A 23,752-nucleotide genomic window follows, 5' to 3' on the forward strand; every position below is an offset into this window, starting at 1 on the left:
CCAATAATTACAGGATGGTTCCTGTTAGCACTCAAACAACAATTAAATACAGGGAGAAAGGGATATTTCTATTTCCTTAAGATGATTCACAACCTTCACTGGTTCAGATAAAAGGACAGTCAGTTCAATTAAGTTTTAGTTTCTTGAGCTTCAGAAGAAATACCATTTTTCAACAGCACAACTTCAATTTCATCTTAACTAGAAAAATATACCTGTAAATACTTGTGCCAAATCTTAGAGACCTTCTCCAAAGTCCTTCTCTTAATGTTTTATGCTAAATATTTTATCTACCCTGGACCCCACTGCACGAGACCTCATGAAAATGTCACTACTTCAGGCAATCAAATGAGACATAAATGGCAGTTTTCTTCAGAGGTTTTTCCCATATGAGTTCTCTACAAGGTAAAAGCAGATTAAGCAGCACCAGACTTGCACTGTTTCTCTGCTCCAGCTGAACACAACAGTATTTCATGGAGTCATAATATAATACCAGATATGCTTCATATGGTTTTTGTGATCCAAAACCAGTGTTCAAGTTTATTTGACCTCAGATTTAGGCAAATCTGAAGAAATTTAAATACTGCAGAAAAATTTTAGTCAAAATTCTCATCACTCACTTCTCTTCTTTTTTGCTAAGTTGCTATAAAGCCCCACGACAAAAGATTGCTTTCACTCAGAACACAGGAATTCCTTAGGAGTTCTAGACCATCTTAGGGCATCAGTTTTTGGGAAAGCTCATTTCTCATTTACTATTGGTACAAAACATAAAATAGAAGCAAAAAAAATCCCTTTCTAGCTGAAGTTTTGATATTCCAACCAAGACCTTGGGCATGACGAGAGGTAGAAAGCACATTTGAACATCTCTCTGCTTTACAGATCCCTATCAGAAATGCTGACTTGAAAGATCAGGAAAACAATAAAATTCCAAGTAAATCTATTGGAGGTATTGGCATGTGTTTGATACTTCACACACCTTTCTGAGGAAACGAAATTTCTTACCTTTAGGAAAACGAACCTTTTCAAAATCTTGAAAATTAAGTAACCCCAATATAAATGCAAGCCTTGGAGGATCAATAGCATCCCATTGAATAAAAAATACGCTATGACAGGAGTTGTGGAGTAGTAGGTAGGCTGATACAGCGTAGCACGAAGAATCCTAAAAAATAAAGATCATTGTTATGGTGCAAGAGCTCTACTTTATGCCATTTACACTTATTTCTAATTTCATATTCCAAACTGATTAATATTTAAAAGCTCTGCAAAGATGGTAGATTAATTACAAGCCCTGCCTTAACTAGATTATGCATCTCTGTTGAAATATAGACTTCAGAAGATGAGAAATTCGAATCTGGCATGAAAGTATTCTAAGCGAGGTTAGAGAAAGTCGCCGTTTTTCAGATCTTCATCTCTGTGTGGTCTAGATACTGTGCAACTCAGAGCTTGTCTATGCCTTTTTTTTAGTGTAAATTCTCTCTAATCTGAAATCCACACTCCAGAGAAAATCCTACAGGCTTTGCAACAGGGATTTTCATTAATTAACATATGTTTTGTCCATCTTCAGACTTCACTACTTCTACATTATTTGGGGCTTTTTGAGTCCCTTTAATTTCATCATGTTTTGCTTCCAAGCTCAGGAACTGAAGAACAAGAAACTCAGTGAAGCAAAATGATTGCAGATCACTTGTACAGTTAATTAAAAAAACAACAATAAAGTAAAAACCAAGCATTTCTGAAAGAAAATACTACAGGAAATTAAAGCCTTATGTTGATCAATGTTCGGAACTATTAATTTAACCAGCTTGAGTCTCTAAGGGTTTGTCCATGTGCAGGGAGGGGCAAATTAGAGCTGTGAACGTGAAACACATTAAACACTTTTTAAAAGATAAACATGTTAAGCACCCATGTGGATACTCCAAGCAGATTAAATCATAGCACTCCAAAGGCATGAAAGTACTTAGCAAGTTAAGATTTATTTGTGCTGACTTCATAAATTAGTTGGTTCACCTAAACTTCTCTGAGTGCTCCTCATGTGAGCGAGGTGAGGCACTACCCACAGACTGGGTAGCAGAAAGAAGGTTCTACAAAAAATTAACTACAATCACGTACTCTGACTTTGCAGCTGCAGCAGAAGGGGTGGAATGAAAGGGAAAATTATTTCTCTTATTAAAGGAGCTCAATCCCCTTGAAAATGCAGGGGCTCATAGCATTTAACTGCTATTTACAAAACCGAGTTAGATAATACATAAAAGCCTTTATTTATGTTCAAGGGGCTCATTTAAAACTATTTTTACTTAAGAATTTTTAAAGAAAATGACATTTTTTGGCAATTTTCTCACTAGCAGAATTTTCAAGTCCAGTCCATTCCTTTCCTTTTTCCATCACAACCAACACTAAACTTTCAGGGGGAGTGGGAATGAAGTAAAAGCCTGTGACTGGATTAAATATTGCTTACCAGAAGGGGAACAGGATGATTCTGGTGATGAAGAATGCGATAGAAAAGATGATAAACAGCATGTTGCAGGTTTTCTCCCAGCGAGCATAATTAAACATTTTGGCTGCCTGCAGTGGATAAAAACCCCCAAACATATTGTAAATATTCTCTGAAATAAATTCTGCATTTTCATAAATAAAGACTCATCTTCCACGTAAGCAGGAAGAATATTTCCTCCCAGTTTGACATGTAAAAAAATCATTTTACTGATACCTAATAAAGCAGCATCAGACCAGATTCTTTGTTTATATTTCTCCTTTCATCTTGAAGGAAAGGACTCTGCATCAAAGGCCTAAAGAACAGCTCTCCAACTAGAATATAAAGTGTCATGGAAACACAAAGTGCTCTTTAGAACAGAGATAATTCCTCATTTTTCTACCAGATTCCAAACAGGCTGAATTCCAGGAGAAGCTGCTGGCTACACCTGCACACTCAAGGAGTGGCACTGACCCCTTAAATGCAGGTGTTCTGGGACATGCCTGTTACTGACCTTCCTCTGGGCCTAAGTCAGCTCCTGTCTTCTCCTTTTTGAGAGCAGGAGATCTCAGTGCTGGTTTCTATCCCACTAATAAAGGCTGTAATTGCTACTTCTCCCCTAAATGAACCATCCAGCTCTCCATGCTCCGTCAGGAACCACCCTGGGCACTGGTGAGCAAAGCAGCTGTTTTCAAGTGTGAGCAATGCTGCAGGTGCCAAGCCTAAATTTTAAACAGCAGCTTGATTAACATATTTTCTTCTCCTTTTGAGTGGCAGGGCTGGATTCAGTTATTCTAGTACTCAACTCCTGTTTCCATCCAAGTGCTGTCCTACCAGTTGTGAACCCAACTGTTTGTAAGGCCACACAGTTAATTGGACCTAGGAGCAGTTCAGGATTAAAAGTAACCCAGCAGGAAAACCTGTTTAATCTGGACCAATCCCAAGTGCACAACTCCACAGTTGATAGTTCTGATACAATAAGATAGAGTATCAGGAACAGAAATGGACAGTGACAGATAACAGCCTACAAGGGCTGCTTACACTGGCACTGCCACCAAAAGAGGTGATGACACTGTGCTCTCAAACCTGGTGTTATAAACTCAGGGTAATTCTAGTGAAGGAAACACTGTGTTTGTCTTCCAAGAAACCCAGCAGCAAGTCTGTGACTACAGTGCTCTGTGCAGAGCACGACACTTCTTAAACACTTCTGATACTTAGCGCAGGGAAGGGACTTTCCCTTCAGTCCAGGAGAAGAAACTGCTCCAAGAAGATACCTCATACAGGTTGGACTCGATGTTAGAGGTCTTTTCCAACCTCAGTGACTCTGTGATGCTGTGGACAGCCTGGTCTAATTTTATCAGTGAAACAAGAATAACCCAGGGATGCAGCTTTATTTCTAGTCCCTGTTCTGTACCGAAGAAGTTCTTGTCTGCTCTTTTCTCATAATGGATTCTGTAACAAAGTATTAGCTTAAATTATCTAGAAGCTCTTTTTTTATCTTACAAGTAACAGATCTGCAAAGCTATGTCCCTGTGGGGATAGGAAAGGATCATATGAAACTCGTGGCAAAAAGATTAAAATTTTACTGGCACCAAAACCAAAATCCCAACAACCAAAAAACTCAGGACAGAAAAAAGAAAAAGAAAAAGAAAAAAAAAAAAGCAAGCTGGATAGCAGGGTTACCTCAAGCCAGAAATCCGCAGTGTCGTGCACAAAGATCACCAGAGTTCCAAGCCGCACATAATTGCCACACCAAGAGCCACTCATCAAACCGATGGCTGCCAGGTGATGAACGACATGAGCCATAAAATCCTGGGAAGGACAGAAGAAAATAAAGGTAAAGCCGATCAAGTACAGTCCCTGAAGGTCTCCGACTTGTCAGCCCCCGAGCGCTGCCCTGGCAGCCGGGGATTCACGGATGTGTGCGGGATGCCAGGCGCAGACTGATGCTGCCCTCAAGTGGCTGCACCAAATCCCGGATGCAGGCGGTGCTTTTCCTTACAACACCTTCTCCCCGCTCACAGCTACACAGGCTCAAGCTACAAACAAGCGCAACCACTTGCCTTCCGTTTGTTGTCAATCCCAAGGGTGAATAAGAGAGACCAGTAAAACCCGATCTCGACCATGTAGTACCAGTACTGGGATGGCAGCAGGGTCTGTGATGAAGAAAAACACAGTTAACTCTGAGAATAGGAGAAAGTAAATGTCAAGTGAGATTACATTTTCCTTTCCTGACTTCTGCTCCTCTGCTGAGTCTTGCTTAAAAAATTAAGCTAAATTAAATTCTTGTCCTGGACTTCATTAAGAAGGATGTTCAGAGAGCCAAGTATCTTAACCTTTGCTCAGCCCAAACTCTCAATTCCCACAGTTCCTCCCCCACCTCTGGATTTTGACATGCTTTTCTCCATGTTTTTGTCAAAGAACTACATGCAGAGTCCTTCTGCATTTAATTACAAACAACTGCAAATAAATGCCCCCATTTTGGTAAACAATTAATATAATAAACATTCACACATCCCATGACTGAAATGTCAGTTATTTATGATAAAATCCTATGGATCTGCCTAGGGGAGAGCTGAGCTTGGCTGCTCCCTTGGGTCAATACACTTCCCAGGTGGCAGGTATTACCAGGTGCTGGGAAAGCTCAGCTGGGAGGCAGGATTATTTGTATTTCTGGCTCCTGCCTAGGACAGGACTAAGAAGGCAGTGGGATGGAGCAGGGTTATTAAAATAAGAGTGCCTTGAAGCACCATGGGGCCTGGAGCAGTGCAGGGGCTCTGCACTGAAACTGGGAACACTGATAAGATCAGCAGTGAGTAACTTTATCCCGGGGTGGGTGGAAATAACAATGGTCTGGCTGGAGGGGGGAGTTGCAGCACAGGCAGATCCCAGGGAAGTCCTGCAACAGTCAACAGCACTTCCCAAAAAAAGGCAGGAGGCTCTGGTGCCGCACCTCTTTAGGTGGTGCCAGTGTGGGGGAAAAGGCTGCTGTGGATTACCCCTTCCAGTGGGGAAATACCTGGAATGCCTGGAGGCCACTGGCCCAATGCCAAAAAGCTCACCTGAAAAGGATAACCAACCCACGTCTGCCATATGTCGTAAAACCAGGGTTTCTGGGGAAGACACATCAGTCAGACACTGCTCAGCTCAGCAACAATAATCATCTTAACTCAAAATCTTCACTACTTCAAATCTCTCTAAGTGGAGCAGGCTAAGAAGCTGTAATCTTGATAACTGTTCTCCACCAATTTCTAAAGGGAATTTACATCTCAGACTTACTATATTGTTCCCAGCTTTCTGGCTTCTTTTCAGGACACCTGAAACGTTCCAGTTCATAATTTCATCATCCAAAGCAGTGGGTGTGTGTTTTATTACTGCAATTACTCAAGATATGTTACCACAGTGATTAAATTTGCTGTGTTTACCAGTCACACACACCAGTGGCTCAGGATGATAAACTGTTTGGGGAGGAGGGCCAGATGAGCAGAGACACGCCAGGCGGGATCTGTTCCGCTGCTCTGGGGAAGCATTAGTGACACCCCAGGCAGGGCTCACAGAGTTACAAGCACCACTCTCTATGTTATTCCCAACTTCTGACTCAGCAGCAACACCTCAGTAAATAGCTGTGACCCCCAAAAATGCTGCCAGAAAAAGGTTTATGGCCTCCTCTGAGAAAAACATGGCCATGTGATGCATTTGTAGGTGTTAACAAGGCATGTTGTAAAACCATCTGCGTGGCTTCTTCAAGCTTGCCTTAAAAATACTGATTACTCATAAATTCCTTTATCATAGAAGGTCAAAAGTGAACTTCAAAATTAAATCTCAGTGCATATTGCAGCCCATAATCTAGATTACATATGCCAAAGATCTAAACCCACAGAGCCACCGAAACCACTGAGTCTTTCAATGGGATTCAAGAAAATCTAGAAATTATTTTGTTGAAAATAGAGTATTATTCTTTCAAAAAGTTCACTTACATCATACAGAAATAGAAATCCAACAATGGAGGATGTCAGATAAAATGAAAATCGCCAGCTGCAAAATTGAAATGAAAAAATAGGAACAAAACATTATATTTTGTAAAGATATTGTCCTGAGCCATAATTACTGCAAATCATTGTATGCCACAGACAATCTTCATATAAACGTGGCCTCACACTCTACATTAAGGATGTAGAGTTTTTTTATCTTATGAGTAACAAATCTGCAAAGCTATGTCCCTGTGGGGATAGGAAAGGATCATATGAAACTCGTGGCAAAAAGATTAAAATTTTACTGGCACCAAAACCAAAATCCCAACAACCAAAAAACTCAGGACAGAAAAAAGAAAAAGAAAAAAAAAAAAAAGCAAGCTGGATAGCAGGGATAGCTGGAAGTATATATATAATATACATATTAACTGTATCTGCATTATTAATATTTAAATATTTAGGCTTTGACTAATTGCTAAAGTAGGAAATTCTTTTACATTATCACAATACAGATATTTTGATTGTCATGACAGTAGTAATTTTCCAGTCAGGCTTGAACAGATCAAGAGAATAACCACAGCAAGTGTAAAAAATCCCCTAAAAATTAATGTTTGAGAACACAGACCTTTTCCTGTGTTCATTCTCTTCATCTCTCTCAACACCAGCTGCTGACAACAGGGGAGCCTTATGAATTATTAGCATCAACTGGGTTAGTTTACATCTTACTACAAGGTCTCTTACTTCATTAACTATAAACCTCATCTTTGACTAGGTGTGCCAAAATTTACCCTGATCTAAGCTTTTTGTGGATTAAATGGATATCCAGAAAGGCAGATAAACCTTCCAGGTTTGCACCATCGGCCTGCTAAGTCAGCAAAGGGGAAAAGCCCTTGTGCATCTCAGTGAACTGTGTTGTTGCTTTTAGGTGCCAGAGCAGGATGCTGTGATTGGAGCCATCAATCGGCCTGTAATGACTCTGGAGCCTGTGTGGGAGGTAGGTATTGTCCCTGGGACTGGGTGTGGCTGGAGCCTCAGCCCAAGCATTCCCCCTCCCACCTCTACAGGTGATGGAAAACTCCTTCCTTTCCACTCTTTCCCTCGGCAGGAACAAGCCTGACCTTTCCCCTACACAGCTCTGCAAGATCAGTAGGAAAACACTTCAGGACTTCACATGCAAAGAAAGGTTGTGACCACAGGGACAGGCACACGGCCCCAGACCTGGTGAGAACCTGTTCTAGAACAAGAGCTATCCCAGAGGAGAGCAGCAAGCAGCTCCCAGAAAACCTAAACCCACTGAAAAGGAGAAAGCACCACAAGAACACTGTACCAATGGATTGAGAGATGTAAAAAATGAGATTGTGGTTTTTGGCAAGTGTTAATGGAGTGCCAAATGAGAGAAGAGGAGGAGAACCTGTGTGGTAAAAGCAGCTCCTCCTTTCTGAGCCCCACATCCCCTGGAGGTTGGTATCCCAGGAGAAAGGATGAGATGTTCAAAGCTGAGACAGTGTTTCATGAGAAAAACAACAAACAAGATATGAGGACGTGGAATGTTGGAGGCGAGACAAGATAATGTGTCTCACACCTGAGAAAGAAGTCATGAAAATAATTGTAAAATTGCCACTTGATACACATGTTAAACAACTGTTTTACTTCTCAACTTTAAACCATCTTTCCTCAGATGATTTGAAAATAACACTACACAACAACCACTGCATGTGCAGGAAGAATTTAGAGGTACATGGTGGAAATTAGGAGAGCAAATGGAAGGGGAGAGTGGAACCCACAAGTAATACCTGGCTCAGAGTTAACCAAGAGATGCTGGAAAACACAACACTGTGGGCATGGGGCAGACTTTACACAGGGGCTGGTTCTGCCCTCACGCCTCCCATTCCAAACAGGGAGGTGTGAGTGGTCCAGTGGATATGGCTGGACTGATTCCATGTTGATTGTAAAGTGCAAGTGGTTTTCTGAATCAGATCCAAAGTACCGAGCACCTACAAGACTGTGCCATTAGTCCCCAGCCCTACAAAAATATATTGAATACATTTAGCAATAAACAGCACTTCAGATGAACTCATATGTGCAAGACTGCCAGAGCACTACCTCATTTTGCATTTAGCCAAGCTTCTTTATGAATTTGGTGAATAAAACCTGAAGTAAAATTCATCCAAATTCACCGAATTTTACTCAAGTGCCTTTTAAACTCTGATCCTGGCCACCAGAGAGAGCACTGAACAACAGCTATGCAAGAGGATTTTCTGGTTTAACTTCAGGAATCTTTTCTCTTGAACTGAATGTAACAAAAAAGAACTTAGTAGAGGGAGTTAAAGGCTGGTAAGTCTTACAAGACAGTGAAGGTTTCATGCAAAGGGCTTTCCAAACCCGTATTGCTTAACTGGGAGCACTAATAGCTTAAGTATGGTTTAGATCTGGCCCATCAGATCTTCCTTGTGATTCAGAAAAAAGATCCTGGAGATTGCAGGCTTTCAAAAAATTTCATAACACTCATAACACTGACTACTAGCGTGGAATAAGTCTGTTCCTCTTTTTTTTTTTTTTTGCCTAGAGAATTATATTCAATTAAATTCACTGACAAAGAGCAGAGCAAGGTTCACAAAATTGCACAAGAGAAACCTGTTTGCTTCATTCTCACTCAAGCTGCCAAGCAAGTTTGAATTTCAGTCTTTAGCTGTGTGTTACTGGAGACATGAATCCACAGCAGGCAGGTCTTTTAGCAATAGCAGGAAATCTTATTGCCACTTGTGAAACAAAATTAGCTGATCCCCAAAACAACAGTAGACATAAACCATGTCAGGAGAGTTTAGTCAACTCAGACTTCAAAGAGACACACCTCTGTCTATCAACTGGATTTATGTCCTACAGAGGACACCACTAAATCATCAACACATTGATTCACGCTGAAAATAATCTTGATAAAGTACTAAATTTTGAGCTCTGTGCTGTACTTTTAACCCTCATTCCTTAAGCTAATATACAGTAACAGAGGTTCAATATTACAATCAGGTGAATTTTTGCCAATGTAATTATGCTAATGAAAAGCCAGACACACAGAGCATTTGAAAGTGCTTTACACCCATACAGTTAATGTCAGTACCCAAAAGGGATGAGGTATGTAAGTAAAGCCATGCCCACTTGGGGATTTGCAATTTGTATGGGATTTTAGATCACACTTTAAGTGTTTAGGTATGAGGAAGTTCTCACACATAAGTGAAAAATCATATGCAGGAGGTTTTGAAACTTTTTACATATTCATTGCTATCACTCAAAGCTGCCCACTCTCAGCAGTGAGTTTGAGTTCCTGTTTCACACGGTATCCCATGATCAAGCTGTGGCACCTGTCCTTTAGTCTGGATGCCAAAATTACTGCTCTTGAACTGACTTCATACACATGACAGCATCCCCAAAATGACAGCATCCCCAAAATGACAGCATGGGTACAAACATAAACCAGGGTAAGCACTTTTGTTCCCCTATGATTACTGGCAGACAAGAAAACATTTTCCTCTTCTCTGCCTGTTTTCATCTTACACTTTGTACCAGGAGCCTACAAATCCATTATTCCACAAAGAAGAAAACTGTAAAATATTTTTAAGGTATTTTTTTTTGCAGGAGAAACACTTAACCTAATATTTTAACCACCATTTGGAGGACACTACTAGATCCTTTCAACTTGTTTATGCATTCAGAAACCAAAGCTCTCACCAGGCAGACCCAAGCTTCTGGAAAGGGGGGACCTCACTCATTTTTTTTCCAAAAGAGTAAAGCACATGATAACCAAAAGCATTGTCTTTCCTTACAAAGCTTCCTGGAATTTCCGGAGCACTGTTGGGATCTCAAGGTTTCGCCGTCTCCTGAACCATTTCTCCACCAAATGGACGGTGCAGTTGCACTTTTTGGCAAGGCCTTGGATCTCTGACTGCAAGAAATGAAACAGTGTTAGCAGTAGATGCGCTCCAACATCACTTTCATTTATTTTGTAGTTCAGAGAGCAGCTTCCCACTGTTGTAAGATCTTAATTTAAAAATATTACCAATCTTAAATATGCGGGGGGGGGGGGGGGGGTATTTTTGAGTAATGCTCACAGAAATCCTGGATTTTTATTTATATAAATAAAGCAGCCACAAAGTGAACAGATCCACAAACTGTTCTATTGCCTTTCTGGTGGCTCCTGAGAGTTTCAGGGATGCAACTTTTACTGTTAGATGAGAGCTTAAGCTGGAGGGGGAAGTGCCATGTATGAACACACGTGAACATTGCACCTTATATCTCACATAATCATAAATAATAATTTGTTTATATTTAAATGAGTCTCACAGATGAGATTACACCTGGAATTAAGGTGACCTGAGCGCTGTTAAATGCAATGCAAGTAAATGTATTGTCCGGAGCAAGGTCCAGACTGCCCCCCTCTAACACCAGAGCTAAACTGGGGGTGGAGCATGGCCTAGAACTGCACGTGGCCATTGGGGTGCCACACCCCGGGGTCTCTGTATGCTCTGTGCTCCCAAGGTGACCAGACCAGCATGTGCCCAGCACAAGGCAGTGAGACTCCTGAATTTCAGGGTGCTCTGTGCCCCAAGTGCAGCAGCCTGTGGGCTTCTTCCTGCTCCTCCATCCTCAAGTGCAGAAGGCGTGGGATGACCTCCCCAGGGCTGCCGCAGGAGCAGGGAGAGTTTTTGACTCATCCCTGGGGAAGTTCTTTCCTCCCAAGGGCAGTATGCAAATAGTGGGTGGCAGCAGCGCTGCCTCCACCGGGGTGAGGCCAATCCAGTTAGTCTCCTACCCTCAGGGAAACCTCTGGAATGTGAGAAAAGGCACCTCAGCTGCCAGGGAGGGCAGGAGTGCAAACAGTCGCCGTGTCCAGCCCACACTGCTGGCTCCGAGCTCTCTGCTTGCCACTCATTAATAGTGACTGTTTCCACCCATATGCCCTCAACTGCCGGCCAGGCTTTCCCAGGCACACTGGTCCCCAAGCTGGACAGTAAAGGAGGCAGCCTGAATCCATGCTCTGAGGAGTCTAAAAATGCTGTGCTTCCTTTCAGAAATCAAATGTCAAACTGTACTCAAGCAGAAGAAAGGAATGAAACTGAGACCAGGATGCTTGCCCAGGGAGAGAAGAGCTCATGTGTTAACACCCATACATTTATTCCTGATGTTAACAGGCAAAAGACACAATAAAAGAATAATAGAGTTAGGGATAGAATGCCAAGTTCCACTACCAATAATTATCAAAATCCCTCATTACAAGAAAGCACATATTTCTTTTCAAAACCAGTGTAGGAAAACTGCAATTGTTTGGGAACTGTAGTCAGGTAAATGAACTTCCTGAGGCTGCACTCACAGCAAAGTACCTGCCTCCCATCAACAATCAAGTTGCCTCATTTTTGGAGGTGACAAGCATTGGCTAGTCTTTTTTCCTTGTTCAATTTTAAAAACAAACAGCAAGGTAATAGAAGGATTGCTTTTCTTTCTCACATAAGCCAGGATTAAGTATGCAGCAACATAATGGATCAAAAGGCTTCCATGCCAGCATTTCGATATTATTGCCTGCAATAAATATGATCCTGCTTTCCAGCAACAGACATCAGCTGAAGTTTTCTCCAAGCAGAATAAGTTAAAGATGGAACACTGATCTTCACTGGAAATATTAACAGCCTAACCTAGAACAGCATGCCAGAAAATTAAATACCTTAAACTTATTTTCTGTTTCGGATGCCAACTACCCTCGTCAGCAGAACAGCAACAAAAACCCAAATAAATTAAGTCATCTGTCAATCAGCTGGAACTCATCCCATGATGTCATTGCTGAGAGCTGATTGAAGCAGCAAGAGTGGGATTTTCCAAACACAAAACGAGTTTAAAAGAATGAGAATCCTTACTTGGGATGGATGTCTTGAGCACTCCCGGAAATAACTCTCTAACACAGGATTAGGCTGTGGCTTCACACGTCTTACATTCTTTATACCCAAGGCTTTTGCTAGAGGTATAGCAACATATCTGAAAAGATACACCATAAAAAGCTTTAGAAATACAACACAGTTACAAGACCTTGGCTGTTCTCATGCCAAGATATGAAGAAAATAAATCTGATGCAATTTAATCTGCCATAGAATGTGCCAGGGCAGAGAAAAAGGGATCTCCCTCTAATGAATCCCAAGAGGGACCCACAGCTTATCTGCAGTTATGCAACAAAGAAGACCCAAGGACTGCAGTTTGTGGCCATGAAATGCTACAAAACTAAAGGAAACATCCTGGCTTTTGTGTCCATCAGAGGCGTGTTGGAGTTGAGTGAAGGGAGACCGGATGGTCTCTCCATGTGAGCTCAGGGATTGCTACTGGGCTACTTCCTCCCAGTGGCAGAGCCACTTGGCACCTTCTTCACTGGGCCACCACCACCCACTCTGGATCCAGCTTGTGGCACACAGCCATTCCCTAAGACTGATAGATTCTATTTCCCTTCCCTTTTCCAACCCAAATCCCTGCAGAGCATGCCAAAGGTTTCACCCTTCTGCTTGTGCAGGGTGTTCTGAAAAGCCCCCTCCCTCCTGCTGCTATCAGCCATTGATTCCTCATTACTCATAGCAGTGGTCAGCTTTCCTCAGGTTCCCTGCAGCCAGATGTGTGGGCTAATTACCCACAGCAGCCCTTTCCAACAGCACTGCAGTGAGACACGCTTGGGCAAGCGTTTGTTCAAGAGACACTGGGAATGGTTATGAACATATGATCCAAATTACTTTTGATTTCCAGCATGAATGATCTTATCTGCTTCTGTTTTAAGTCTGTCCAACTTACAACATTCCAAATTTCCTCACTCTGCCCTGAAATAATTATAAAAACATAATAATCACATTTTTAGAGGAAAAAGGAAAGAAAGTAAAGCAAAAAAGATACAAATAAGTAAGTCAAAACACTGCAAATCTTATCATAATTGTAGCTTTCTTCTGTGGAGCCAACCTCTGCCTGTCCCCTAAGATTCCAGCTGCAGAAGCAATCCATTTTTCGGTGCCAAAGTGAGGGGGAAAAAAGGAATCTGCTTTACTAGATCTGCATAAAATGTTCACACAAAACTTTGAGATCCCTTCAGTCAGCTTAGTTTGTCTACAAAGAGAGACCTGGGATCTATCAGCCTCACACGAATGTTCTGGTGCAGGACCCAAATGAGAGGTTTGGTTGGGAGGACAAATCTCTCTATCCTTCCACTGAAAGAGAAAAAGGAAACCCAAATGGTTTAGAATTAATTGTATCTCTAGTGAAGGGACATAATTAGAAGTATCCAAATGCTGTTCTAGAAAAGCTGGATAGAAATATTTTCCTTCTGGATTGGACCACAGCCACATGTACCTAATAATAAAAACATTTCCCAATTTTTCACCTGCCATGTTATCTGTACTAGATCTTCCTAATAAACCACCAACTAATTCTCTTCTATAAAACATAACATTGATCAACAGATATCTCATTTTCAGCATTAATGAGGATTAACATTAGCATCATACTGCATTTCTGTTTCTTACCTTTCACTGAAGAACCGGATGATCAGCAATACAAAAGCATATGGGATTGTGGCATATAACTGATGTGGTTTGGGAAACACAAGTCCATCACGGTCTACAAAATCTGCCCATGTGCAATTGATGGGCATCCAGATATTCTCCCACCAGAACCAGCTGTTGAGTGTTTTTAGGATGTATGCCATGCTAAGTAAACAAAGAGAGAATTAAATTTATTCCTCATGTATTAAAGAGAAAAAGCATGAAAAAACCCCCATATTGAGCCTTGTTGTGCAAAGCCAGTAAAGTCAGTGCTCTCAGGGGGAAAAAAAAAAATCATAGAGGAAGCTAAAACCCTCTTGGGTTTAGAACAAGCAGGTGGGATTATAACCCAGCAGAAAATAAAATAATAGAGCCAAATTTTGATCTGATATAAACCAATACAGGGCCTTTGAAATCTGCACAGGGAGGTACCTGCTGTCTCCTTTCAGTCACTCACACTACACTGCTTCATACCTGCTCAAGCCTCCTGCAATACTCATGTATTATCTATCATATTAATACTAATGAGAACTCATCTTCCCGAGGCTACCTTTATAAATTACATGTAAGTGGGAGGAAGAGTGGAAAAGAAATGAGAAAGTCCAGGGAGTGCCTCAATTCCATAGTAATGTGGGTGTCTCACTAATGAATTACTGCTGTTTAATATGCTAATGGAAATATACCCTGAATTTGCAAACACCTGTGCATAGGAACAAGTGGGAAAAAAAATACAGTGTATAGCAAACTTTTTCTGGGAATTGTAGGAAATACTATGATTTGTGACCAAAACCTAGATCAGGAAAAAATGTCTAAAACCAGTTCTGGAAGGAAAAAAAAAAAAAAAAATCACTTTGAGTGAAGTATTTCATTCTTGTAAAATCGTCCTTTTTAACCTTAGCAGTCTACATTATATATTTAGAAATTGCCATTCTCACTCATTTATCTGTAAGGACTTTACACTACAAACATGTTATATATATCCTATAAAAATATCCTAACACTGAAGAAAAATAAAAGTTACTGTAACATGTTCATAAGGCTGAAACACATTTTTCCATGATTTCTAGGAATAGTAAATTTGAATTATTTTTTCCATGTTAAATTTTTCTATGAACCAGGAAAAACATAAGGAGATAACTGATTTGATTGAAACATAGCTTTGCTGAGGAAACAGTTGAGCTGGGAGGATGATTTCAACCAAATCTGTATCTCATCAGATCTCCCAGTGATACCTCTGTACAGGATCACAAGATAAGATCAAATCATGCTGAGGTCAGGCAGCACTTCAGGCCTTTCCATGTTCTTCCATATCTGAGCAGGGAACACATGATTTTAGTTGTGCCTGCAGCTGGGTCAGGACACCATGTCCAGAGCATCCCACCAGCATTCCAGACCCGGACCCAGCTTTAATTAACAGTGGAGCCCACGTTAATTAACTGCCAACCATTGCTAGTCCACACTGGGCTGTTTCCACTAAGCTTGTGAAACAGTGACCTGTACCCATCAAACAGAGCTGGTTAACAGCACTGCAGATCCATTTACTGGCCGAGCACAGTAGTCAGAATTGAACTATTAATAACCTGGCCATTTAATCTTTTTAAATGCAGGAAGGGGACAGTAAAAACCTCTTGAATGAATCGTGTGTGTATAAGCAAATGCAACAATAAAGGAGGGAGAAATCGCAATTGTTCCCGCACTGAGACTTTATATGCCAAGTTTCAGCCTAGAGCAATGTTTTACTGCTGAATTATAAACTCCTGGAAGTGGGGATTTATACCGGGGCTGCTAACAGACCCTAAACAGCAGCTCTCAGGCGCCATCCTAATGAAGCAGGGCTTTGAAACATGACATTTTGGGTCAGACAGAAAGGCTTGCAGACAATAGAAGACCAGGGGAGAGCCTCGTTACACAGTTCTGCTTCCTAATATATCTATATTTTTTAACTAGACTGTGCACTGCAAACTATCACAAACTGTAATAAAAATAGGTCAGTCTGTTATAGCACAGTGGAAAGATCACTCATAGTTGCCTTGTGGTGAGATGGGTTGGGACTGAGCATGCACCCAAAACATTTAAACTTTAGAAAAGTCCAGTAGTGCATATTTTCTTATTGGATTCCTGGGATCTCACTAATTGATGGTTTTCTTCCACACACAGATGCCTCACCATATGATTATCCCTTAAACTAGTTAATATAGCACTATTAAACTAAGCTCTTAAGTATATGCCTAATCTTAAAATATAAGGGAATTCTGGGATTTGTGGTCTGCTCCCGAGTTCACATATTTCAGGGAAAATCTGTCCTCACAAACACTAAACAGCTTCATCAAAAGGTGGGTTCTCTGAAACTCTGCCTTCTGTAATCCCTGTATTTGTACCAGGACTGGCCTAGCACATGGGGATTAGACCATCCTTGATGAACATTGCCCAAGTGATTCTGAGAAAACCAATGATGAGATTCCAAATCTGTCCGCAGCCTATTCTTAAGTTTCATTATTAAATTGGATGTTTTCACTGCAGCAAATCAGGCCATTCCCTGGGAAATCTTCAAGATTTCCATCTTCATAATAGCAGCAGTGAAATAGTAGGGTTGCTTTCCTGCCTCCCTTCAGCTCTCATCACGAGGTTCCTGGAGCACCTGGAAGGTGAGGAAGTCCTTACAAACACTGACCTGAGCAGGAGCAAGGGGGCAGCCATGGCCACCAGTCCCAGTGCTAGGATCAGGCTGGAGATACTGGATTTCAGAAGTAGATGGTTTTTCACCTGCACAAACTGTCACAAGTTGTTCCTCTCCCCAGGAAATGCTGCTTTCAAAGAATGGGCAGTGGATGCAAAGGTCAAGCTTGGCCTGATTTGGGACCAGCTCTAACTTAAAACTTTAAATCCTATCCAGCCTAAACCTCCTGTTGCTGAGTGCTGAGCTCAGAGCTTCTCCTCACAGCCTGTGGCAGCACCAAACAAGCAGGGGTGAGAAATCCAACAGTGAGTGACTCACCCTGCCCAGCCTAGGGTGAAAAACCTCTGCCTCTTCCCAGATCCCTATCCATACACCAGCACTGCCAGAAATATTTTCATTCAAAAACTCCAGTTGTTGCTCTGGAAGGGGCTAAAAGTCAGTCAACAAAGATAGCTTAGAAAACTGAAGTTCCTCGGCATATCAGGGATTAAATCCTCCCAGTAAAGAAACCAGATCGCCTCCCTGCTACGGAAGGATCACCTCTGTAATTTAATCTAGTTTTAATGGGCTAGTGCAAAACAGGAAAATCAGGAATGATTACTTCAGGAGCTGCATCCTTCATAATTAAAGGAAAGCCCACACAGTTGGGAAGTACCAATGTGAAGTTTCTTTCAAAGCTCTGTTTTTTGGATCCTGGATATATTCAATGAAAAAAGTCCTCATATTTTTAATGCTATTAAGCAAAGAAAAAAAAGGGCAAATTGACAAAAGCTATGTGGCTGCATTTTGCAAAAAAACTTCAGGAGCTGCTTTGAAGTGGAATTTCTGGCTGCTGCAGTCTGAGGAATTAATAAAAAGAAACTGAGCCAAAGCTTTGATTGTATTCTCTGTACAAAAGCTCTTGCTTGCAAAAACTGCATTTCCAAGGCCAGGACTAAGAGAAGGCAATATCCAGGTTTGCAGGGTGTATTAGGAGGATTTCCTGTCTTTATTTACTGAATAAATTACAAAACCCAATGGATCAACAACACAAACATGCGAGTGAAAGTAACCTTAATTCTCCTAAGCATCCCCTTAGTCTACTTAGTGCGGCTCCAGAGGCGTAACAGGGAATGACTGAAATCAGCAAAAAGCAAGAAGAACATTATTCTCCTATTCCCCTCATAATTTGGCAGAACTGGTAAAGCTGGTGCAGTGACTGTTGGGAAAAATCAAGTCTCAGATATCAAAACAGATAGCACAGCTGTTCCAGGCTGTTCATCTTCAACATGAAACAAAAGTGGTTTCAAAGAGTAATTAAAAATCAGATCCACCATATCTCAGGCTTTGGTTCTGCTTAAGAGTCAGCAATATTTCCAAGAGTTAACACACAAGTTTCAGCTGCAGGTTTGTGTTCTACTACAATCAGACTTTGATTTTTTTTTTTTTTTGACATTGTGTGAAGAATCCCAACTGCATCTACCACCATGAAACAGGTGAGGAGAGATGGGTCGTGCACACTGAACTGTGGTTTGTGGAGGAGAAGACTGGAGGAAGGATGCTGGATTGATGCTGCCACCTCTTTGCATCTTGTCTTTCCTCATCTTGTTTGTGCAAGTGGGAAAACATGATTCCAGTTGAATTCTGCACAACCTGAGGCACAGGGTGACTGACACCTCTCCCAGCCCACACACAGCACCAGTGGCAGCACAGAATAAAGGAGCTGCTGGACTCAGAGTTTCTTCAATGAAACCCTGAAATACTGAATTAAAACAGCTGAATTAAGATTGCTGTGAGACCTTTAACTTCACATTTACTCTCTGGCTTGTACAAATCTCAACTGTAAACACTTTAAGTGCCTTGTTACAGGGCAATTACAGCATTTTGCTTCTTTTACTGTTTTTTCACATTACCTTGTAACTTGGGTACTATACTGAGCAGGCAAAAATAGCACTTTGAATAAATCTCAGTTAAGGTGGCAAGTGAGTTTTGATTTTTCCCTCTTCCCTGGAAGGAAAAAAAAAACACAAAAAAGCAAACCCAACTTCTTTGAAAAAATTCATTTTCTGGGTGAAAGTCACCATGCTCTCTCTCTCCTTAAAGGTAAATCATTTTTGAGCAGCTAAAATGGTTTTAGGTGATGGCAGGCTGCTGAGGAAAGTGAAATACAGTTCTCTCACTGTACAGTTACAGTGCAAACTATGTTCACTTTTAAGCTTTAAAAATCCGTAACACGAACATAGTGGAATAAGGACCTATGAAATAACTCAAAAAACTGCAATAATTCTAAGATAAAAAGTAATTGTTGGAAAAAACCCAAACCCTATCCAAACTAGAGGTTCTTAACAGATGCTTAATTCATGAAAAGTTGTACAAACCTAAAGGAACAATACTTCTTGCTTTGAGAACTTAGTAACACTTGTCAGAATGTAAAGAAAAATCTTTATCAGATTTTTCTTCAAATTTTTACTGTTGGGGAAAGATGCAAAAAGGATAAATTTTTTACCAAAACTTTGTTTGAAATACAAACTTGAAGTTTAACTTAAAATGCTAAGCTACACAATGGAGATTTTACCAGAGCTGTGTCACTTATTTAAGGTGAGAGTAAAGGGCAGAGAAGAATCAAGCAGCACAGGGTTCACAGAAGTCAGGACAAGCACATCAGTGGGAACACAGAGGTACCACAGAACACATGGAGGCAGTAGAACAGTGAGAACCAGAGGGGAGACCTGAGCTTGGAGAGGCTCTTGGCTTTTCAGTGGATGACTCAAGATTTTAAATTCACCCTTGGAAGGCACGAAAGGGACCAGGAAGGTCCATTTGTGCTCTGGAGAACTCTGTTTGCAGCTTCCTGGAACAGGATCTTCAGCCACACTGTGTACCAGGGGCTCACACTTGCGCATCTATTGATGTTCTCCACACCACCCTGAGCCAGCAGCTGAACCAAGCCTGCTGTGCATCCCTGTTCCCAGCTCTCTCCTGGTTATCCCCTGCTTTGCAGTTCAACCTGCCCAGACATTCCCCACCCAAAAAGCTAACTGGAGGAGGAGCCAGAACGGAACTGGTCTTTCATAATTTCAGCCGCTTTGACATCCTTTTCATGTCCTAACAAATGCAAGGGAAATTTTCAGCTAAATGTGAGCCAGCATAGCCTCCTCATCAGCAGTGGCACCCAGCTGAAGGGCTGAGCTAAGGAGGTAGTGAGAAATAGATACTGCAAAAATATGATTGGGGTTCCTCCATCTAAATGTTGTAGCATTACTATGAATTAACCCTTCTTGGCAGCTTATTTAGGTATGTTATTTATAGCACAAGCTTCTTCAGAGCTTCAAAAGATAAGTCTTATAAAAAAACAAAACAAAAGAAACCTCTGTTAAACTGAGTTTCTTAAAATACTTTTTTTCTCTTAGCATTTTACAGAAAAAAAATCAGAACTAGCCTTTTCAAGCAACTTAAATTCAAGGGGTTTTCTCTTATATAATCATGTCGATATCATTAGTTAACATTTATTCCTGTTAAGAAAATTTCCTCCCTTCCAGCTCAGAAAGAAGTGCTCTTACAAGCACTTAATAGGATAATGGTACAACAAGTAGAAAAGCAAAGCTACTACTGTAACCTCTATTGCCTTTTTTTTTCCCCCCACAAAAAGCAGTTGTCATAGATTGGACTACCTAGTGACAACATCTAAAATGTCATTAATGCCATTCCATTCTTTACCTGAAGACTTTCATAAGAGTTACTCCACTCTTCCCTTATGAAACAATGTTAGAGACCACACTGACAATTCAGAACATGGTCTGATGTAAGGAGCAGGGAAAAACCCAACAAAACACACCAGGGCAGGAAAAAGGGACAGAAAAAGGAACTCTTACCTTTCTGATGTTGCAGGCAGAGACCATAAGCACATTAGCAGGGAAGAGGCATCACACTCACTACTCTGACCGAGGTAAACACACCCTATCTCCAGAACCCTTTCAAATTCTTCTGAGACCCACCCAGCAAAGCTGCACTTCAAGATTTCTGACTGAAGGCAATCCTGATGTCATCCACATCACTCCGTGAAACTCAGGAGCAGTAATGCCAGTGCCTTCCCTGCTCATTTCAACACAGCAGATGAAGAAATGTTTGAAGTCACGTGGTTTTTGTTGCACGATGAGAATTTGTCTCACTGTATATTGTTCTGCACACACACACACAAGAGGATGCTGAGCCTGCTGAGGTTGCAGAAAAGGGAACACCAGACACATCACTTCACTCTGACAGGTTTTAGAGTAAGTGTGGGGTTTTAAATAAAGTTAGAGAAAGGTTTCTACTCTTATTGACCACTCTCAGCAATACTTCCAGCCTCAATCAACTGAATGCTTTACAACAAGTGTTCCAGTTGCTCAGAAGATGTAAAATGGAATTTCTGAAATTCCTAAACAGAAGAAAGCACACACTGAGTGTGTATTTGGTTAGAGATACCATATAAACATGTCAGTTTTACTTAACCTGATTGTTTCATTTCTTTTCTAATTCCATGACTAAGGAATTAAGCTGAAAGTCATTCCTCAGCAGCTCTCCCCAGTTTCAAATAACAGCTTTCAGAAGTGTTGGCATTACTTTGCATTCTGGTGGACACAGTAATGTTGTTGGAAAGTGAGAAGAGAACCTCACAGAGAAGCCAGGAGCAGAAAACCTTTTATTAGCCTTTTCTTCCTGCTTGTAGTCAGCAAACAGCAACCCAGGAAATGGGAACAGACTTGTCAGAGTTGAGCCAAAGCTCCATCTCACCCAGCACTGTCAGAAGGAAGCCAGGAGCAGATGGCTATGGAAGAGCACAAGAATGGAAGAAACACAAAATAGTAACTGATAAGGCCCCCAGCCGTCAGTAGTTTGGGGCTCCAAGACTTCCTGAACCACAGAAGGTGTCGGTAGGAATAACACCGGAGAGGTTCCCTCCTGCAGGCCTTCCTTTCCACAACTCCTTTAGAGCATATTGAAACTTTCATCTTAATCTATAAGCCTGCCATGAAAGAAGATGTGACTCAGGCAATATTTGGAACCTCTTCATTTATTTCCCCTCAAGAGAAAAGCGTGGGTTTCTTCACATAGCTCTTTTTTTAAATTTTAGGTATTATATCTTGCAGCTATTGCAAGTCTTTGGTCCTTCCATAAAGCTGGGAGCAGTATTCAGTAACCTGATGCATCAGAGAAACATTAAACATGAAAGGTTATTTCAGAAAGAATTATGGCTTGGCTGCTGCTTTAAATGATCTCCAAACTTTCCCACATCTGAACAAACCACTGCTGTGAACCAAGTAGAAGATTTAGGAACACTCTGCCAATTAGGAAAGCCCAGAGCAAGTTGATTCATACATCACTTGGCCAATACCGGGCCAGGAATGGAAGGGGTAATTGGCAGCAACACCTTTCTTATACCTAAAACTACAATTTCTTCACTGTTACAGTAAATTGCAAAAACCAAATTTGTTTGATTGGAGCAAGCGTGGGACTGCTACAAAAAAAACCCTGGGAACACATGTTTTTACATCCTTTTTGAGCAGCATTTATTAGGCTGGCACCACCTACGTAGGATACTATTGCAAGATTAAAGATATTCCGTGGTAAATAACAAGCTAATCATACTCCCTTGATCAAAGTGCCCACTGACCTTACAATTATCTCTGCACCTCCATAGTGCTTATCCTTCAGGTGTCTTAAATTTGAATGCTGCAAAAAAAATAAAATCAAACCAAAAACTACTTGAGTCTGTACGTCTCAATGAGAAAACAAAAATTAAAAAATCTAAGTGTTACTATTCCTTACTTGCAGCATAATATCTACTCATTCATTGGACAATTAAATATAGCTAAATATAATAATATAACTAAATATAATTGGATAAAGGAGACATGTATTTCACTCAATTATTTTACGTATCACTGGAAATTATGTATAAGTTCTCAGTAAAAAAGGTATTCCATCAAAGTAAGAAAAATTCACTTCTTTCAGAAAATGTCACAAAATGTACCTCTTTCTTTTCCAGTCAGCTGAATTTATATAATAAATTACAGTGAATCCACACAGTCGGTGTGAGCTTTCAACAGAGCTTCCAAGCAGTTACATAAGAGAGTTTATAGTATTAGTAAACTTTGTCAGTAGAGAAAGCCCTCCTGGCAAATCTTTGAGACTGCATTAAACCTTAAACCTCGAGAATCAGAGGTGTTGTGTGTGGTGGCACCTGCAGAGGGAGAAGAAAAAAAAAACAAACATCAAAACCACCCCAAAAAACCTTAAGGGTTTCTTCTGTTTTTTGGGGAGCGAAAAATAAATGTTCTAAATATTCTGCCTGTTAGTACCTAACCAGTTTTGCTAACTGATTATCTCAACAGCAGACCATTAACCAAGCTTCAGTCATATGTATACAAGGAGGAAAAGGGGAACCCATTTGATCTAATAATGATTTGGACTCTGAATTCTCTCTTCACCACCAGCGAAACTCATCTCCTTGACATCAGGAATTCCTTCAGAATTAAGGTAAAAAACCTTGACATTCCTATACTTTCTGCTCCTCAACAATCAACAAAAGCCTGAAAATGAATCATTCCAAGTCATGTGTCAATATCATAACTCAAAACCTTCCAATCTGTAGTTTAAAAAGCTAAGATCCTCCTCTTCGCAGGAATTCACACCTTCTCCTAATATGCCAGCCTTCTCTTACATAAAAGGGATGAAAAAAATCTATTTACAATCTCTCAAAAAGCTTTTTCCTCAAGACATTTCTTCCTAGTGTGACCTAATTCATCATCCATATCCTTACAGGGAGAGGTTCACTAAGGAGAGGCTCGTTACAAATTAATTAGTAATGCCATCTGTCACAAATAAAGACTAGATACCTGATTTTGAATGCAGCAACTATTAAGGCAATAAATATTTATCATCCATGAATGCCACTGCAGGACTAAACAAGAAAAATTTGAACACACAAGGTGAAATCTTCAAATCACTTAAATCTTTTGAAATTATAGTTCCAGGACTTCATTCCCATAAGTTTTAGCCAGAAAGAAAATTCATTACTTTGAGAATCTGGGCTTTAATAATAAGAAGGAAGATAACTTGGATG

At 40.8% G+C, this 23,752-nt stretch overlaps 1 protein-coding gene across 3 annotated transcripts in view; it reads right to left on the reverse strand.

Annotated features, from left to right (window-relative positions):
• CERS3 (ceramide synthase 3) overlaps window positions 1-23,752 on the reverse strand; it is a 43,745-nt gene that overhangs the window by 15,334 nt on the left and 4,659 nt on the right. Inside the window, exons 1-10 of one of the 3 annotated variants that reach the window (XM_069025296.1) lie at window positions 20,643-20,666; window positions 13,974-14,156; window positions 12,339-12,456; window positions 10,257-10,375; window positions 6,445-6,502; window positions 5,530-5,580; window positions 4,531-4,623; window positions 4,151-4,279; window positions 2,453-2,559; window positions 1,000-1,156 (exon numbers count right to left, since the gene is read on the reverse strand). In XM_069025296.1, the coding sequence (XP_068881397.1) occupies window positions 1,000-1,156; window positions 2,453-2,559; window positions 4,151-4,279; window positions 4,531-4,623; window positions 5,530-5,580; window positions 6,445-6,502; window positions 10,257-10,375; window positions 12,339-12,456; window positions 13,974-14,155 (1,014 nt within the window). In that variant the 5' untranslated portion in view covers window position 14,156; window positions 20,643-20,666. Of the gene's footprint in view, window positions 1-999; window positions 1,157-2,452; window positions 2,560-4,150; window positions 4,280-4,530; window positions 4,624-5,529; window positions 5,581-6,444; window positions 6,503-10,256; window positions 10,376-12,338; window positions 12,457-13,973; window positions 14,157-20,519; window positions 20,604-20,642; window positions 20,667-23,752 lie in introns of those variants that run through there. The other 2 variants (XM_069025295.1, XM_069025297.1) reach the window with 2 other exon arrangements.

This window comes from Aphelocoma coerulescens, chromosome 10, assembly GCF_041296385.1.
Source record: "Aphelocoma coerulescens isolate FSJ_1873_10779 chromosome 10, UR_Acoe_1.0, whole genome shotgun sequence".
In the NCBI taxonomy this organism is placed as follows: domain Eukaryota; kingdom Metazoa; phylum Chordata; class Aves; order Passeriformes; family Corvidae; genus Aphelocoma; species Aphelocoma coerulescens.